A 20,867-nucleotide genomic window follows, 5' to 3' on the forward strand; every position below is an offset into this window, starting at 1 on the left:
CAGATGAATAGTGCTCAATAAAAACAATTTTCATTAATCACTCAAAACTGAAAAGCTCTTGTAGCAGATGATCCCAAAATAAAACTCTGGGGATTGATTTATTAACAGTACAAACAATTTGAAAGGTTTTTCAAAAATTTTAAAAATATGGCTGAGAAAATGTTTACATTTTTATTGAAACATAATGCGGCGTTATATATCATATGGAAGCCCATAAAAAGAAATGTAAAATGAGACCTTGCCCAATTCGTTAGCTCAAGCAGGTGAACTACAATTAAAATTTTAAAAAAATGTTAAAAGCAGGTTTTAAGGCGTATAACTTCAACACCAGTGCACATAGTCTAAGATTTGGGGGTTTTCTTTACACCAATAACAGCATTTATTGTAACAAATTTAATTGAATTTAGAGAATGTAAGGTAGAATGTTCTCTAAAATTGTGTTGCTTTGATGTGAAATGACCCTAAACAAACTGTAAGCAGCCTGTGATTAGTTAAGTCCATTTCTGCTTTCCTAGTACTCAATAGGGGAGTAAAATGAACAGTTATCACTAGAGGAAGCTTCAGGTTAGAAGCTGTCTATGCAAGCTGAGATTCTAGATGTGTCCATCAAAATAAAGATAAATCCTAGTTTTTAATCATATGGACAATAACCTTAACTGTGATAACCAAACAAAAGACTAAATAGAAGCTAACTTTGGATTTTTTGCCTGTGTCTTATATGAGCCTCTTAGCCATGCTGCCACAGAGCTATACAAATTGTGGGACTTAATAAAATTTCAGATAAATACATTGGAAGAAATTTATGAAAAATAAGCGCACAGGGAACCTGTGGTGCTGCCTTCAGCATCCAATGCTCAGGGAAACTAGTTTTTCGGTGCACTAGTGTTAATGTCCCCAATAAAAAACATGTTTTTTAATTGCAGTTATGTTTCCATAAATATCCTCCAAATTCAGAAGATTCTTCCCTCTCCACTAGTTTTTTGCCATCATTTTTTAGATAATGCCATATTTTGCAGTCACTATACCAACCAACCACCATACTGTTTTATGAAGGACATTTGTTTGTGGACCAAAGCATTTCCTTCAAGCTGAACACAAAATGTTATTGCAGGATTAATGAACAAATATACCACAAAAGGTCAAAGCTGTACCACGAATAGCGAAAAGTTGCAAATTATACATTGTTTTTAAAGTAGATATAATTAATGGAATTTACAAACCTCTCATCCTAAAGATTTGCTGTTTCTTAAAAAGTTTATGATATTGAGTTGACTTATTTACACTGACATGCTAAATAAAATTATTGTTCCCGATAAGTCGTTTTAGTGACTTAAAAGTATTTTATTATTTTTTTAATAGGCTTCTTAAGTTTATAAATCTATTAGCACACAGCACAGCCATAGAAATATGTTAACAGAAACACTTAAAGGAAATTAAATTAGTTCATTTTGGATGTAAAAGTTAGATTTTATTGAACTATGCCAACTTATCAAGTATATTACTAAACTGACTTTCATGTTAGAAATACATTCTTAATTTGTTTGAATTCCTAAATGAAAAATTGTTAGAACACAAGTTGTGAATTCCTCTCATTGTATTTAATATAAAATAAACGTAACATCATGTAGCATACCTTTAACGTGACAATACAACCTGTTGTAACAATATTTAATTGTTAAATATGCAGTATTGTTTTGATATTACAAATGGTATTAAACTTTCAAGCATCACCACAATGAATTTAATGTCATACTGTGTTACACTCCCAGGAGGCAAGTAATGTGTCTATATGTGGATAAAACACCATTACATCGCCACCCTCTGCTACCCTCCCTAATATGGATTTTTTTTTTAAAAAAAGGCCATACTATACTTTTTTTACTCTATTGACTGCCTTCCTCTCAATCAAAATGGATAAAGGTGCACATTGTTGTACGTTAAAAAAAAACAAAAAAACAAGACGAGTGGAGGTTTGAGCACCATGTGGACGAAATTTGCAGCCAGTGGAGCTCAGAGGTCATGCAAGAAATTTTAGGATGAGTGATGCGTAGGCGGGGTGGTCATATTGGGATGAGTAATGCGTAGGCGGGGTGGTCATATTGGGATGAGTAATGCGTAGGCGGGGTGGTCATATTGGGATGAGTGATGCGTAGGAGTGGGTTGTCATATTGGGATGAGCGATGCATTGAGGAGGTGGTCATATTGGGATGAGTAATGCATTGAGGAGGTGGTCATATTGGGATGAGTAATGCATTGAGGAGGTGGTCATATTGGGATGAGTAATGCATTGAGGAGGTGGTCATATTGGGATGAGTAATGCATTGAGGAGGTGGTCATATTGGGATGAGTAATGCATTGACGAGGTGGTCATATTGGGATGAGTAATGCATTGACGAGGTGGTCATATTGGGATGAGTAATGCATTGACGAGGTGGTCATATTGGGATGAGTAATGCATTGACGAGGTGGTCATATTGGGATGAGTAATGCATTGACGAGGTGGTCATATTGGGATGAGTAATGCATTGACGAGGTGGTCATATTGGGATGAGTAATGCATTGACGAGGTGGTCAGTGATTCTGTATATATACACATTTTGGTTGCTAAAGGATGTTTTAATTCAAGTGTATATTTCTAATTCCATGTTATTTTATAAATAAAAAAACACGTACTGGTTATTACAGTGCTGCCATCTTGTATTTGAGTTTTGAACAGCTCAAGTTAGTTTATTATGTTGAAATATTGAGGATGCAATATTCATTTTAACAGCAATGTACCTTACAAATGTAATGAGCAAATTTTTGGGGAACATTTAAATTACACTGGGTTGGAGATTTGTTCTTAGCAGCATCTTTTTTTCTGTAAAATGGAAATGTCTATTTGATTTGATTGTAATTGTACCTTCTGGAGGAAATATATAGGCTTGGTTGGTTAAAGTAAAATGGTTAGTATTTGTTTTTCATGTCTCATCCATTCTTACATGATTTCCAACATGTCTGTTATTCAAAAAGATGTTAATGGTGGCCCTAAATCGTAGAGACCTGGTCTAAAGGACCAATATGCAAGTACTAGGGACCAATTCTGTAGGGTTTCTGTTCTCAAAATTATTTGGGGTTTTATTTCAGGAATTAGTTTTCAATGGAATGGGGATCGTAAATACTGTTGCCACCTCTTCCATACATGTGTGGCATGTGCATTACCTACCCCCTCTAGCCTCTTTTGTTTGGTGGTTTTTAATCAGGTAATTATAGAGATGAACAGAGAATATAATAAGCAAAAGGCGCTTAGTGTTTTTAGTATATACCACCGAAGTTGTGACAATTCAAACCCAGTATAAATACATATACACCATAAACAAATGTAAATATAATGAAACATACAATTTTATACAGCAGGCAGCTCCTTTGATTTAGCACTCATTTGCAAGTGCCCAAGTATTTCTAAAAAACAAAAGTAGAAGTGCCACACATAGTGTATTAAATAAATAAAAAATATAAAAGTTCTCAGTGAAACGGCAAGTGAATTAGCCTCGTACCAAAGAACAAATAAACAGCTTATCTGTAATTGAAATTCCAGACCTCTGTATAATAGAGATCCTCTGATGCACGATCTTTATAACTCCTGATATTGAAAAGGCTAAAGGACTCAGAAATAAACCATTATGGCGCAGTATGCCTAAACAAGGCTAAATTCCAATTCTTGTCAGTGGGTAATCTCATAAAATCATAGACAAGATGGATCCATACTAAAAAATGTATTAACAAAAGGTAAAAAATGCGCTCGTACATAATGTATAACAAATAAAGGCTTATCTGTAGATTTCCCGGATGCTAAACAAGGATCCCTCAAATCCACCTGGCCAGGGTAGGTATGGTCACCCACAGGAAAGGAACAGAAACTACTTATCCCCCTCGACGCGTTTTGTCAATTGACTTTATCAAGAGGGTCCAGGATATGCAGATACCGCATATCCTGAATTTCAATCACAGATAAGCTGTTTATTATTTGTTCTTTGGTACGAGGCTAATTCATTTGCCGTTTCACTGAGAACTTTATATTTTTTATTTAATACACTATGTGTGGCGCTGCTACTTTTGTTTTTTAATTATAGAGATGATTTTAGCATAACATTATTTTTATTTCTTTTAAATTTTATTAAAAAAATTACTTTTGGTCCTGTGTTGAAGGGCTTGGGAAGAAGGACACTGCAATCAGTTCTGAATAATGTAGTTTAGGAGACAATTAGTTTTTTTTATCATTTGATGTTTTAATGGTCTATACTAGATATTTATTTTAGGTACTATTCTTACCATGTACCTGGGTATACCCATCACTTGCATAGAAGGGACACAGTGAATAAAATGAAACAGCCAACACAGGCTAATTTGCCTATCTGCCCAGCAACCAGATCTTTGTCAGATATTACAACATATGTTTAACGCTTGGTACACACTACAGGTTTTTACCCCATTATTGGGTCAATCACACCTTAGGTCAAATATTGCATTAGTTTGTACACTCCAACGATCATGTTTCACCATACCAAAGCACATCATATCGTTTGATTTGATCTTATAAATGGACTAAAAATCTCTAACAGATAGAACAATGTTGCTTCAATATTGTGGTGTGTACGCACTCGGCAGTGTAGGCAGATCTCTATAGCGTTTACAGAGTCACAATCTTTTCAGCAGATGGTTATAAGAGATAAAGAGCACAGATCTGAAGCCAAATCTTGTAAAACTTGTTTAGTGTGTACACATGAACCGGCATGCTGATCAGGATTTTGTCATTGGTAAAATCTTTAACGATTTCTCATCGGCAGAAATTTTGTGTAGTGTGTACCCAAGCCTAAGTGTGGCCAGATCTGTTCAAACTCAGCCCAAACCAAAAAGGATACTTAGCACGGTCAGACTGCATGCAGAGTCTGATGAGGTCATCGCCCAACCACATGGGCGATAAATATCTCAGATCCTGATCAGATAATTGTCAAAATTTTCGACCTACGCACACTGCATGAATTGATATAAATGCACTTAGGGCATGGACAAGAGCTTTTATTTTAAAACCAGTTATGTGCCATTTTGAAGCAGAGAAAACACATTGACAAAAGTACACCAATGAGTGTTTCATGTTAGAGAGCAAACTATATTTTAGAGAAAATTTACTGTGTCAAAATTTTAGCACTGGGTAAAGTAAAATTCTAACAGGAATTGTATTTATTTTATTTTTAATATATTATAGCTTTCTCAAATGGCCCCACTATCTAGAATTTGGGGTTTGGCCTGCAGTTGATAACACATTACACCTGAAGATGTTTTGGGATTTTATACTGCTTCTATTATACAATATAGCATATAACTCTTAGCAATTACACCCAATGAACTTAGAGAGAGACAAATAACCAGACTTTACAACAGTTTTTTGACACTACATTTTCCAGCAATTAGAACATTATTTTAATCCGCACCAGGCAGTAAAAACTGCATTTTAAACAAATGTCATATGGGCCTTTAACAAAACAAAAGTGCAAGTTGTCTTATGTAAAAGAACCACTAGGAACATTCACTAATATATACACAAACGGTTCACAAACTTATTAGAACAAAATACATTTGAGATAAAGCTAGGGCCATAGGGGAAGTTTATTTTTCTATGCACACTTGACTCCCTGTCTACCTAAAAAGACACTTCATGAATTGACAGATAACAGAGAAATAGATTTCACTTAGTCATATAGCAAATGTAAATATAAAATAGTGAATATAAGAATTTATTGAAAAAGGTTATGTTATCTCACCTTCCACTGGGGATATAAAAATCTATTTTGTAATGGATCAAAACCTGCCCCACCTCGTCTCTAAAGCGGTGCTAAAGATATAAAGAGTTAAATTGTCAACCATTCTGCATATTTTAGCTTGTTTCAACAGTGGAATTTGGCCTTAGTCAGCAACAGGCAACCTGAAACACTTCACGGACTGCATGTTCGGCTCCCTACCCCTCAAAAGGGCCGTACATTCATTCATTTAATATCAGCAATAAGTTAAACCAATAGATTTAATACAAGAAAGACACCTACCTGTAATAAGATATCAGCAGGTATTTTAAACAAGTGGTACAAGATATAACAAATCTGACAAAGCAGGATGGAACTGGGGCCAGATGTGAAGGTCTGTTGTCCATCACTGCCATAATTGTTTAGTACTACCTCAGCCACACAGCAGTATTAATTACACCAGCTCTATTAATTATTACTATAAATAGACCTCAAATTCTGTTGCTGAAATTCTGCACCTCTCAAAAGTTTTTTCTCAATCTTAACTTCCTGCATTGGCTGGGGCATCACTGTGCTAGCATACATACTTAGTGAAAAGGAATATATAACTGTCTTGCACCATATTAAATGGTGAAAAAAAAGTTAACTTACCTTCAACAAAAAAAAAAAAAAAACAAGAACAAAAACTATAAACCATAAAAATGAAGAAATCCTGTGAATTTCATAAATATATGTAAACATTTCCCTAACCAGAGCTTATTCTGACATCTAAAATTGGATTACCTGAATGGAAGGACACCCCCCCCCTACAGAATGAAAGTTTTTTTGTGCATAGGAAAACCATTTCCCCCATAGAACATATGTAAATATGATGACTTATGAAAAGAAATGGAAAACCTTTACATTTATCATTAAACAATAGTTTCAGAAGATGAGAACATGAACACCACCATAGAGAAGTTTGACATGGACACAACATTGTAAAACTGTCAAATAAAAGTTGATTGGGTAAGCTGCATCAGCTATCTCATAGGCTTCCATTCGATAACCTTACCCAATGTTTACTTTCAAATGCCTTTAGGTGGTGGTCCTCATGAAGCAGTAAGTATTTCTCCTTAGGATCTCTTGTATAGAAAACTTCTTCTACCAACTGTACTAATTGGGGGCATGAAGGGTCAATGACTAAACTGTTGTTGAGCTCTGTGTAAAACATTAATGGGCGCTCAACTGCTATTGTGCAACCATGATCAGTAAGGGAAAGGAGGGCATAAGTGAGGGTTGCTTAAAACGATTAAAGGATTTATTGGGTTTCTTCTAGCAGACATTTGACCATTAAGTGGTTTTGTAAGGTTCTGCAGTAGTAGTAAGCTCTGCATCAAAAACATCTTTAAGAACACACGCAATCATTAAAAACAACTCTGAAAAGGCTGTTGTCCAGAGACAGTTAGATTCTATGTACAAGTAAGACACAGTGAGCATAGCAAAATTATACATTTGCTAAACTAATTAAAAAGGTTAAGGAAGACAAAGTAATTTTGTAATTCTCTCAAATGCACTAACAGTTTCCATCTATTACTCGATTGGTGTTAAAATATGATAAAATCAAGAATATTTAACCAGTAACTTAATTTATTTTTCCTTGCCTTGGATGCAAGACAACAGCAATAGTTGACAATCTGTTGTCTGTAATAATGCAATTTGAATTTACGAACACTTATTAGCTTCCTCATATATACATAGCAAAAGTTAATGTTTTTATGATCCAAGTTAAACTGTTTCCTCCACAAAATATATATCTATATATCAGAACTTTGAAGGATAACGCACTCAGCTAATCACTCAAGTTTAAAAAAATAAAATAAAAAATGGAAATGGAGAATGATTAAAAATTAACCATTCAAAAACAATCTAAAACCTGTACCATGTTTCTTCACTGTTCCAGAATTTGAGCTACAAAGCAGCCCGATGAGTAGAGGAGAAAGTGTTACAGTAAACACCATGTACTGGTCCAATCTTCAAGAAAGAAATAGATTAACAAGCAACAACAACCACCGAGTCCACATATAGTTCTGTACAAAGAATGGTTGAGAATACCAAACCAAAAGGAATTGTCCTCAACATTTCACAAATTCTAACCGAGATTACGAATAAACTGTTCTTTGAGACAGTTCAATCAAGCCTCAAATAAAAAAAAATAAAAAAAAAAGCAAAAAAACAAAAAGAAAACAGAAAAACCTAAACAAAAGTGACAATATGTCTCCTCCATTTGTCTTCTTTAAAAGAATGTTCGTCTCTTCTGTACAAACATTAGTTGGTCTAATACTGTCTAAAAGCTGCCAGCTTCTCCTTGACGGTAGCTGGTGTAGGCGAGAAGATATTCCAGGAACACTTAAATAAGTACTTCTTTAAAGTTAGTTTTTTTTTTCTACAGAAAAGTGTAAAGTTCAGGGCAATCATATCACTTTATATGCACTGGCTTCTCATCTGACTTTAGACGTTTTCTTCGAGGCTGTACAAAATCCTCATCTGAATCCTCTGTTATTTCAGCATCATCGTCCTCTGGTTCAAATTCTGCCAATGGTTGGAAGGTTCGGTCAGGGTAGATTTCTGGAAGTTTGTCCTCAAAGTATAATGCAACAGCTTTTCCTGCTTGGGCCACTTCGGAGTCATTCTGTTGGACAAAGAAAAGAGAATTCACCTGAGGTTATGCATAGACTTCAGTCAAGTTTGCATGGTTTGGAAAGCTTACCTGCAGATTAATTTCTTGTGTTTCTGCATAAACTTGAACAACTTTCATCATCTAAAAAGGACACCAAAGTCAAAAAAGTGAAAATCATTTAATCTAAGTTTTATATTTAGGGTTTCACTACAAAACAAGGCCATAACACAGTAAAAAAAAATAGTTATGACCAGACTGCAATTTAAAAATCTAAGCTGAATTTTAAATAAAATACAGTTCCTGAATATGGCAGTAATACAATATGGTAGACTGAATTCACAGTCCATCTAAAAAATTATAGCATTCTATGCTGCCATGTCATGGGTTTTACTTTCAATAAAGTAATTTTTTTAAAAATACAACTGCACTTTGTTTGGGGGTATATATGACAGCAGTCAGCAATGAACAGATTAAGTTACATGGTATACCGACCACCTCAGCAGATGGGTTTAAAAAACAAAAATAAACATTAGAATAAAATAAAAAAATTACTTAACATCTTAAAAGGTATACGCAACAGTGCAGTCTGAGATTGACAGTGGCCGTCCCATTCACTTTAATAGAAGTGTTAAGGAATGCCAGCTTTTGCTAATTCAGCAAAGTAGGCCAAAAAGGAGCCAGTCGATGTAACCCTAAGGAGAACATTTCTGTTCTATTTCTAAAAATATGACCCCAAAAATATAATAAAAAAATAAAATAGAATGCAGAATTAGTGGGAATTTCAGGTCTTAAAAGGGACAATTCCACTTTATACAAAAAAGAAAAAAGTAAAAGATTACCCACACCCTGCACTTAACATTGTGGTTTCCAAGGCAGGGAATTCCAACCATCAAATGCAACATATTAGCAGATTAGTGTTACAAGTTGCCTATAACCCTCAAATCCCATTATACCAAATTCAGGATATCAGAGGTGGAGACTGGGGAAAGAGCAATACACAGCTAATGCTACATGGGTGCTTTCTGTGCCTACATATTTTAGCCTAGAGAACTCTGTACTCGTAAAATTAGAGATGTACAGCGTTTGATATTTCACAGAGATCAAATTTTGTGGCACAACAGGTCATTTCACAGAGGTGGGAAATTCTGACAAACCAGTTCCTGAAGAATTTAAGGTCTATGAAGAGAGCTGGGAGGACTTAATTTTGCTCCATGGTGTGAAGAGTCTGCCAGCAAAATGTGCAAAACCTTGCAGCCAAATGTGGTATGAAGAGTATACCAAACAATTTGAAAAATTCTGCCCATACCAACATATAAGCAAAATATACAAATTGTAGAAACTGCCAATGTGACACCAGTATTAGTCACAAGCTATGAATATGTGCACAGAACAGAAACATTTCCACAAGCAAAATCGGTATTTTCACTTTCTGAAACATCTACTAAGTGAGGATTATTATTTTCAGTAGTATGCAGTATTCAAGCTAGAACTTCCATGTCAGACACCAATTAGATTCCACCGTTTTAGGATTTATGCAAAGGGCGTTCATAGGGTACCAGCAACTGCGTTTAAACAGACTTCTTTATGTGCACCATTATTGTGGGTACTTAACGGATTTATTTATTTATGTAAACAGATAAATAGCCTACAACAATGTAAGGTATTGTTTCCAGATGGAGCAGATATTAGAGGGTTGGTAGGATTTTGGAATGGAGCATTTTGACTTCTGGTCATATTGTTTCATGTACTTGATGACCGTTACTGCTTATGCCTTAGCTAAACTGTTTGGTTATGATAATCAATGATATGATGTATAAAAAGATCACAAAGAAATGGTATGAAGGAAGACTTGAATAGACAAATATGTGTCTAGGATCATGCATATAATCAACAATATTTATATGCATGCTAGATAATAGGGAATCCGAACACTTCAACAATACAGAAAATATGAGCAAATAACTGGTGGATAAGGGTATTTATAAACATCAAAAACATTCACTACGTCTCGAGTCATTTTATAAATATATAGGGACATTATTTCTTGGTAATAAACAAAATTAATTTGGACAGTATTTTTGTAAATTTTGCATACAAAATTATCAATTTATTAGGATGATATGTTTTCTCATTACTTATGCGCTTAGTCTAGGTATTAAAATATTAATTTTCATATCAGGCCTTTTCTCGCACGTATTATATGTATTTTATGTTTATTATTCTATATGTAATTCCATTATGGATGCAACACTTAAATGTAAAATGGGAATTAGAATGCCTGTTCTGAAAAAAATGCATTACATTGTATTTCAACCACATGTAAAGAATACCAGATGAATAAATGAAGCAATTTTCTGCTTAATGATGCCACTCGAACATTACATTTACAGCAAATGAATATGGAGTGACAGATTTGTGGTGGCCACTGGCTTTAACAATAATCATCTTAAATGTACATATTATTTGCAATTTAGAAAATAAATAAATGACAAGCAAAATGTGAGTGAAAAGCAGAGGAAACAAGCAAATGGAAATGCCATCACATGCAGTGAACTCTGCTGAGAAAAGAACAGCAATCAAATACATAAAGTTAAAAAGACCAACATACTTCGTTGAACCTTTCACAGTTCTTAAATATTAGCCTGACATCTGCAACAAAGTCTTCAGGTGTCTGGTAGTGTTGAGAATGTTTCTTCTGTAGTTTCTTCTTCACTGTGGACAGATCCATGGGCTTCTTAATTATTTTGTAGTAATTTGGTATCTGTAATTGAAAACACACATTCTGTTGGAACATTTTTTTTTTTTAATAAGGGTCCAATAAGCTACGTCTGTTAGCTTGCATTTGGTTTTGCCAAAACTGATAAATATATGTTTAATAAAGAATCCGAAGGTTGGTTATTGATATTTTCAAAATGTGGAAACTATTTTAAACTTCCAGTGAACTAAAGTAGCCACAAATATTTAGTTAGGGCAATTAAAAAAAAAAAAAAAAAAAAAAAAGTTTACTAACCCTATTTTTAGAAACGTTCTTTAATATTTATAATAGATAAAAATGAAAGTAAAAACTACTTTCCTGTGTTTATAACAAAGCTATAAATTATCCATACATAATATGCAATTGATCTTTAAGTTATAGCTATATTGTCATCTGTCTGCATGGAAAATAAATTTCCCCTTGTAGCTGGGAATAACCACTGTATTTAGCTATGTAGTTTTCTAAACTATGAATAATATCGGTACTTTAATTGAAAAAAAAAAAAAAAATAGGATTTGAAATATTCTGCAGTGTCCTGACACGAAAATTATATACATTAGAGAAGTGTTCAATTAAAAGCCAGAACTGAAGACATTTGATTTGCAGCACCACTATATACCTGAATTTGCATCGCAAGCCAATATGATGGGATTTACGTACTGAAGTTGTGAAGAAAACACCAACAACTAAAAGTAGCCAAATGAAAGCCTTCCCATAGTATATATAAATCTTACCGAGGCAGGAACTGGTTCTTGAAACTCGATGCTCAGCTCATGGCAGTAGAGATATAGGAGAAGGCGCTCACATTTCTTAACAAAAGAAAAACAAAACCTTTGAAATGTCATAGCTCAAACCAAGCTGCATCACTTGACTGCTGATATACCACTTGTCTGGTCTCAATAATACAGTAAGATACACATTGAATACAAAGCAATAAAAGTTTTGTGGGGTTTTTTGCCTTCTTTTTACCGTTACTTTTTTTTTTACTTTTACTACTGTGCACAAGGACCAGGTTCCACTCTTATGACTACACTTTGGCTCCATCTGTGTTTTGTAAGCAACCAACTGGTCTTCGAGTTGGTGAATGAAAAAAACCAAAATTGGTTTACAAAAAAAAACCCCACCATGAAATGATGGTAACATTGGATAACAATTTGCATCGTAAAATATTTTATATATGTACTAGGAAAGGCACCTCAGTCACTGTATGGTGTAAATCTGTATCTGAAAGCATTCAAAAACTATTAACACAAAGATGTATCCAAGAAAAAAATTTACACAGTTAAAGACCTATAAATGTCACATGATTGAGGTGCTGGAGGTTAAACCATTATTAGCTGCTTGTTGCGCACACTGTACATTATCACCTTTTCTAGCCCATACAGTTCCCCAATTCATGCAAACAATTTTTGTTGCAGTGAAGGGGTTGCAGGTGCACATATTAAACACAAATGGTTTATTATTAGAGAGTATATAGATATCTCATTAGATAATTGAATGCTGAAAAGCACACTGCAGATTAAAGTGTGCATATTGTCATATACAAATATTGCAGCCACTAAAAGTGCGCTTCGCCATGAGAAAAGTTAAATTGTTTAGGCAAGGGAACAAAAAAAAAAATAAAAAAATGGATTTCAATATAAGCAACAGTTGTATATACATTTTTTTTTGTAATGTGGTGGAAAATAAGCACGAGGAAATAGACATGCAGGTGATAATTCCCCAGGGATTCTGATGGATCAATAACTAAGTGTCACTAATCCATTTTAAAGGGCAACCAACACAAAGAAGAAATATTAATGCATGGAAAAGGGCACACCTTGAGATAACTATTTTATTGGTTGTGCATACTTTCATAAAACATTTTCATCATCTTTTCCAGTTTTCTTCTAAATTATTGCTTTAGTAATAAAATCACTGAAAACAAAGTATATACTCCAATTTAGAAATTAAATCAAGAGCAATTTTGCTAAGAAATTGAAGGGCATTACATTGACAAAGTCAGAATACTTAACTATGCAGAGCCATATGGGAATGTACATTATGACAGCTAATGTACGGAATCTGGAAATAATTAGAAAGTGAGTGCTCCTGCCCATCAGATTACTATGGTTACAGAACATTTTCTGCACCAGTGTTTAGAACTCTGCCATAATGTGCTTAGAGGATTATTCATGTTAAGGATAATTGACAAATTATACCACCATTTTGCTGACCATTTACAGATAGCATATATAATAGAGATTTAATGGCTGCTGCACACATACCATTTGGTCCACAGGACTTAAGCCTTGTACGGTTTTCCCTTTCTTACTGTGTTGAGAGTTATCACAATCATATTCAACTTCTGGTTTGTTCAGATCTCTACAGAATGTACAGATCCATTCACCACTGATTAGAATGAAAAAAAAAAAAAGAAAGAAAAAAAAAAAGTATTAATGTGATATTATTTAGAAGACTGGATATTAGGTCTTTACTATTTCTAACAGAAACCATCATGTGCAATAAGAAATCTGAAGTCCCTACCAATGGCAAGAGAGGAGACCTAGTGTAATCTTATAACACTTCTATTCTTGTTTCAAAATTTCAGTCTGCAGCTCCCTTTTAAATTGCTCCATCCACACATCAAGAAACACAAGAGGCACATACGACACAAGTAAAAATTAAAAACAAAAATTTTAATATATTAGTCACACGCAGCTGCATATAAAATATACTAGTAAAACAAGAATCCAGGTTACCAGTCTGAAAGCTAACAATGTGTTAGTAAACATCAGATCAATAGCTTCTGTGTGCTTTGAGCAGATCAGTATTACAGTTATAATGGTGTGCCCCTACACACCATTGTGATGTACTAATAATTTTAAAATAAAGTCATGAAAACAAGTCTGTACATGCAGTTTTAGGCATTAGCATTGAGGTTAGTGACAATATTTCTCTGCACATAATGTAAAAAATTAGCTCCAGGCACAGATTGGTCAGCTCCTATGAACAGTGCAAGCAACATTCACAAATAGTAGTCCAATAAATAAGTAAACAGAGGTGGCAAGTAGTCACAAAATTCACCTTGACCAACAGAACAAAGACTGATTGTTCATTGTGTCAGTGAAGGCTTTATTTATTTTTTTCACTTTGTAGACACTCGGAGTTAAACCCAATAAAAAAAATATGTTATACCTTGGGAAACTAAGCAGTGTTGGTACATGACACGTGAGGTGAAACACTTTTGGGCACTTTTCACAACACAAGAGGTCTCCTCCATTTTGGCACACAGCACACCAATCCTCATTTGGATCATCATCTTTGTTTGTCCCATCACCTCCACCTCTTGGCGACCGATGCACAGAGCTACGGACAGGGGATTTTCCATTTACAAGGCTCCCATGTGATGACCGCTCACAACTTCTGTTTGTGCTGTTTGGCTCACTCTTTACATGATTTTCCAGATTGGCCAAGGCTTCCAGATCACTTTCAAGGTGCAAGGTGGTGGTGAGCGGCGGAGTCAGACTGCTCTCTGGACTGCTTAGCTAAAGAAAAATTAGTTAATACTAGAGACATTATATACAAATACATTTTCACATACAAATATATAGCTGTGGTCTTAAAATGGCATTCCAAACTCTTAGCTACTCAGATATAGTTAGGAATCATGTTAGAAAGTAGAAACAGCTTGTACTGGATACTTATTTGTGAATTATATAGTGCCTAACAGAGCCTAATATAACTAGCAATGCTGGCAAGCCGCAACTTAAGGCCTGCCATAGAAGTACTGTATGCTATCTTTGCATGATAAGCTTACACATTACAAAACACATGTATTGAGTACACTTTAGTTTTGGTTTACCATGCATGCGCTTCGTCGTCCATCCTCAGCCTTCTCTTGCTTAACAGTTCCTGAGAAGCTACACACATCATCTTCTGTCCCAGGCTCTTGCTTAACCTTTACAGGATCTGATTTGAAAGCATTTCTATCAATTGTTCTACCACTTGAGCCACAACTATAAATTTGGAAGAAAAAAAAAAAAGTTAACCAACAATATTTACACAATGCCATCCAAGTTGACCACCAGCAAACCAATAAAACCTAAACAGCAGAGGGATAGATCTATAAGCATGCCACTAAAGTGCATTAAATCAAGTTTATATAATAAAGAAAGCCAATCCTGGGAAATGTCATGGCTTGTAGTTTAGTTTGCGCAATTACAGACCTGCTAAATGTATTGTAAGCACTCAAGTGAAAACTATTGTATTACAGTTAGCCTTCCTATGAGCAATGTACAAATTAGACACTGCGAAAAACAAAATGGACACAATCTCTTTCCAAATACACCCCCCCCCCCCCACACTCTTCTGTAAGCAAATATGGAATAAGTAAAATTAAGACATCAAGGAAGAAAGGGGAATTTAAGTGCAAATAATGGACCAAAGTATGTATCCAGCTTTTTGTCACAGGCTTTTGAAGGCCAAAAAAATAATAAAACTCCAATCAGAACAAAGACCACAAACTGGACAGTAGATTGTATAAAGAGTTAATCCAGAAATGATAGGCACAATATAAGCAAAGTGTGTCCTCACCTTCCTCTACTGCCTGTGCTTGATGTACTGGGAGGCCTCACTGGTGTATGCGAGTTGGATAAACCTGAGAATGGGAGGCAGAACACATTCTATGAAATATATAATATTTGCCATTAAAAACTCTTAAAATTTCTATTTTATTGCTTGAATTTTAGAATAGCATCCAGCAGATACTGCTTAATGTATCCAAAAAGTAATAAACTAAATCCCTTTTTGAAGGGCACACTATTTTGGACATAATCAGCAAGCCACCATCGGCCATAACACAAAGTGTCAGTAAAAATGACAGACCTACGTGTTTCAAATACATTGGTTATACAGTAACAACACTTTTTGCAGCAACACATTTACTCTGCATAGCTGTTTTTAACAATAGCAAAGCAGTGGAAAAGGAAATTAAAGTTATATGGAATAAAACCTACTTTTCTGCAGAGGGTGGCAATACAAATAATACAGATCTATTGTGGTGGGAACTGCACAACTCTGAAATGGACTTAAAATTGACAAAGAAAAAAATAACTAGCTATCAACAATGCATCAGAACACATCCTGGTTCAGCTCAGAGTAAGGACATTTATGTGTGTTCCCTCTGTCCCCAAAGTAAACGAGTGAGAGCTAAAAAATTTCTCTGTTCAAGGGGGAAAAAAATAAAAATCTTGTTTTGCTGAATTATCCAGTTGCTCTTTGAACCTTCCTGTCTACATGTGACAATTCTTCTAAGCAGTCTATCTTCACCAATACACCCAACACAGGAATCCCCGAATCACTAGAAATTTCTCACCATAAATAAATGGAAAAGCATTTTTATTGACACTGTCTCCAAGGCAAAAAGGCTCCCCCATCTTTTGACGTGTGGACTGACAATATGAGTCAGCCTTCAAGCTCACCTGCTACAAAGGTTGCATATGAAGCTTAAGCCAGCTGCTGGTATGGCTACCAACATTCCCTGGAACCTGCATATGAAGGAGATTGTGGAATGTCCCTCAAAAGCCTGCAGCTTTAACTCCTGTATTTTCTACTCTGACTGAAAGTTTTTTACCCCCAGGAAAGTTTTGAGGATGTGCTGTAATTTATAATAAAGTCCAGTAATTCTAGATAGCAGTTTACTGTTATGATACTGGAACAACTCCACCAAGTTTTCTTTCATCAGCCAATTGTTGAATGACATACTTTGGGGTGGCTTCCAAATCATTCCTGTTGGTGTAAATTACTGGCAAGGCTGATCGAAAGAGTGATTGGCAGGCATGAGTTAATCTGAACCTGAAATGCATACTTTCTTGGAACTCTATGTACCCACTTGCAGTGAATTTTTGGCATCCACAAATCTTGAGGCATTTATGGGATAAATAGGACAGACTTGGTCTCCTTATCAACAAGGTCAGGAGAAAAATACATCAGAATTGGATTTTTTTTCTGCTTGTGGGGTATATAACATTTGACTATTATTGATTGAACAGTCTTCCTCTACCACAAGTATTTTGGGATCTAAGGCTGTTCTCTATTATTTTGACATCTAACAACATTTTACCTGTTAAATGCAACCATCGCTCCCTCCTGGCGCAAATAATGCTTCTTTGGCAGACTGTCAATCAATGTTCAGTTCATTATCTTCCACATAAAGTATAAGTGACAGAAAACCTGCTTCCCATTGATTTGGCCACAGGTTCCTTGCATAATGCAAAGGAGACCTTCCATCACCAATATTACTTATAATGAGGCATCACACAGGTAATCAATACTCTGTATCAAAAATTTGCATGAATACAAGTTGTAAATCCCTCAGGACAGTCTGATACATGGCAAGTCCATTCATTTTCCTGGATCGTTTTGCATTTGGTTCACACATGAGGACATTCAACAACATTTCTTAAGTCAGGTCTTTGCATAGGGCATTTCAAAACTCAATCTCTTCTTTTTTGTGTGTTTAGGGCAGTTGTGATGCATGATACGCATACTTAATGGACACATGCTTTGAAGCATAAAAAAGTACCTCAACATTAATCTCCTAGAGGAATTGCTGGTACCCTTCAGAATCTGTGCTTTTCAAGGTTGTGACCCAATTAGAACCAAAGGCTGCAAAGCAACCACAAATCATAATATGCACACAGGCAGGTTCCTTTAGATAAGAGGTGGGCAAACCAGTCCTCAAGGGTCATCAACAGTTCATGTTTTTAGGATTTCTGTCTGTAGAAACAGCTGGGATAATTACTGACCCAGCCAAATAGATTAACTCAGCTGTGCATGATTAAAGAAATCCTAAAAACATGAACTGTTGATGGCCCTTGAGGACTGGTTTGCCCACCTCTGCTTTAGATGGAGGACTGTTAGTGTGCTTTTCCAAAAATAGGGCAACATTTTTAAAGAGGAAGTTTCAGGTTGGCCAAATATTTTTAAATTAAGGGATGTGATAAATGCGTTTTATTTTGTTTCTAACTAAATGGAAAACAATTCTTATTAAACCTTGAATACAGTGGTTCTAATCTTCCGTTGAAATCAGTAACATACAAATATCAGCCACAGCCTTATTTGGGTGCTTTTACGAGACGTTAGTCTCTTTAAAAGGGATACTAACCTTGAAATGATTATTTTACTTATATTGTATACAGACAAGTAAATGTGAAAATACAACGTTTAATGTACTATGGAGAGACATTTCGGTGAGACAAAAACCAGGCAGATGGTAATGTACACATTCTGACAAGGGTTTGCTTTGCTTTCAATATTTCCCTCAGTGTCCAGAAGTATTAACGCTCTGTAAAATACAATATGGACTTCTGTTGGAACGCTCATTAAGTACATAATACAGATTGAGATGCGTTCATGAATGTGCTACTAACGCTCTGTTAAACAGAGAACAAAGTACAAGGTTTTGACTGCTTTTAACCTACACTGTTGTGCTACCAAGTATACAAGCCTTTAGATTGTTAAAGTGCCCAGTTACCAATAACTAAACACTGAGGGTCTGCGAGAAAAGCAATATACAACTCAAAATTTCAAAGTAGATACAAAATCTTAAAATCCCATTGAAATGTCCATCAATAAAGTATTTACCAGTTGATCCAGGTGACATAGCAGATGGTCCCGGGGAAGGGTTCATAGTGCTTGTTGGCTGTGGGAGCTGATGACCAATTGAAATGTACCTACTTAGTATGTTGTCTAAATTACTTGAACCAGCATCTTCCAGCTACAAGAGAACAAATATGCATAAGAGGTTTGGGTTCCTTATAAGATGCAAACAATTTAAAGTTACAGTACATACAGTTAATGTATTTACAAACGAATACTACACATAAAAGTTTATGATAATGCGGATGTTATTTTTAAATAAAAGACTTCAGAATTCTTTGCTGCTGACAAAGAGAAAAAATAATTAAAGGATAGGATCAAGAACAAATATTTATCGTAAAAAGGAATAAAGTTTAAGGCCATGAATGTGTATTTTCTCAAACATGGGTACAAAAGACGAAAATGGTAAAATAAAATTGCACAAATGATTTTGCTAAACATGAAGGAGAGATTTCATGTATAAAGAAATTTTAAGGGAAACTAAATTTCCCATGCTAAGTGGGGGAAAGCACAAAAAGGTAGGACAATGAGATTTATATCTGCAAGTAGCGCTGTAACTATAAAACAAACAGATTATGTTAATGCAGTGCTTAAAAAAAAAATATATGTTTGAATTTCTTTGTATATAACAAGTGCATAAGAGGAAGGGTCATTTTATCAAGAATTGATTTACACGTTAAAAAACAGTTTTTAGATGCTAATTAGATGTTAAATGAAAGCTAGTCATTTTAAATGCAAGTATATGAAAAACAATTCAGCAGCATTAACTCTAGTACTGCAAAGCATAAAATTAGGAGCAACAATGTTCTGCAGTACTGGAGTTAAATCTGTGACTTTACCAAACAAAGGATTTTATGGACTATTGTGAACCTCTGAAAGTGACAGAGATTCCATAACGTGCAACAAATTATGGCTATTATGATTCAACTTTACAAGGTTATCTTGGACTGAACAAGTATCCTCAGAGCAAATACATAAACAAACACAGAGTCACATACGGCAAATTAATAAAAAAAATAAGGGGGTGAGGCAGAGAAATTGTGTTAGCGCTGCATATATATATCTATATATATCTATATATATCTATATATCTATATCTATATCTCTAAGTGAAGAGTTAAATTACAGCTTCATTGCTCTTTAAATGTCTCTTCTAGATCATGACCAGACCATAGAAGTTCAAATAAAGGTGACTGCTCTGTATGGAGAGAAGTCGGTCCAGTGTTTAAGGACCTCAAGGCTGATGACAGAGCATGGGTGGGGAAAAGGAGGAGAACATGTTCAACTTTCTGCCATCAATGACCCATTGGCAAAATGTATGTGTGCATAGCCTCAGCATCTCTTCATAGAGATCAATGAACTCCATGAGAGCTTGTCTCTCTAATAAAATGCATGTAAGCCTCAGTCCACAGTCAAAAATGGGAAAGACTGTAAATAGCACCCATGGACATAGCTTTATGATGGAATTCCCTAGGAACTACAGTTCTAATGCTAGACCCCAATCCATACAGATAAATTAGGAGTGAGCTATACCAGCTATGCTAAGCAAACATTTCTTATTGTCCATTTAATATGAATGCCACACATCCACTTATAGGTGGTAACTACGGAAAATAATGTCAAATACCTAAATGGCATGTATAAGTAATATTACATATGCACAAGTAAAAAAATCATGTTTGCACTAGCAAATCACCCACCGGCTAAAAATAGAAATCTCTTTTTTGGCTTGGATGGAGGTAAAACTATTTGATGCATTTCATGTTCATAGCCATGCTGTAATTACAGGTATTTGTCATCTGCTGATGTAAAAGCCTTCATTAAATCTGATGTGAAACTATCCCAACAGATAGATGCAATTACATTTTAACCACATACATGTCAAGACAACTCCATAGGCGTATCTAAATACTTGGAAAGGGTGTATCTTCAATTATATAAAAGAACTCAAGAAACATAGTAGGATCAGAAAAGCAACGAAAACGGACAACTACAATGTTCTGTCTTTCTGAAAAGTATAGCTTCTCACTTGTGA

General features: G+C 35.0%; 1 protein-coding gene across 1 annotated transcript in view; it reads right to left on the bottom strand.

Annotated features, from left to right (window-relative positions):
• Positions 1–7,388: 7,388 nt before the first annotated feature.
• Positions 7,389–20,867, bottom strand: part of TRIM33 (tripartite motif containing 33) — a 72,165-nt gene continuing 58,686 nt past the window's right edge. Inside the window, exons 12-20 of the mRNA XM_075196293.1 lie at positions 18,818–18,950; positions 15,767–15,830; positions 15,036–15,189; positions 14,369–14,718; positions 13,459–13,582; positions 11,926–12,000; positions 11,045–11,197; positions 8,527–8,577; positions 7,389–8,448 (exon numbers count right to left, since the gene is read on the bottom strand). Coding sequence (XP_075052394.1) covers positions 8,236–8,448; positions 8,527–8,577; positions 11,045–11,197; positions 11,926–12,000; positions 13,459–13,582; positions 14,369–14,718; positions 15,036–15,189; positions 15,767–15,830; positions 18,818–18,950 — 1,317 coding nt within the window. The 3' untranslated portion in view covers positions 7,389–8,235. The remainder of the gene's footprint in view (positions 8,449–8,526; positions 8,578–11,044; positions 11,198–11,925; positions 12,001–13,458; positions 13,583–14,368; positions 14,719–15,035; positions 15,190–15,766; positions 15,831–18,817; positions 18,951–20,867) is intronic.

Source organism: Mixophyes fleayi, chromosome 2, assembly GCF_038048845.1.
Source record: "Mixophyes fleayi isolate aMixFle1 chromosome 2, aMixFle1.hap1, whole genome shotgun sequence".
NCBI classification, from domain to species: Eukaryota; Metazoa; Chordata; class Amphibia; order Anura; family Limnodynastidae; genus Mixophyes; species Mixophyes fleayi.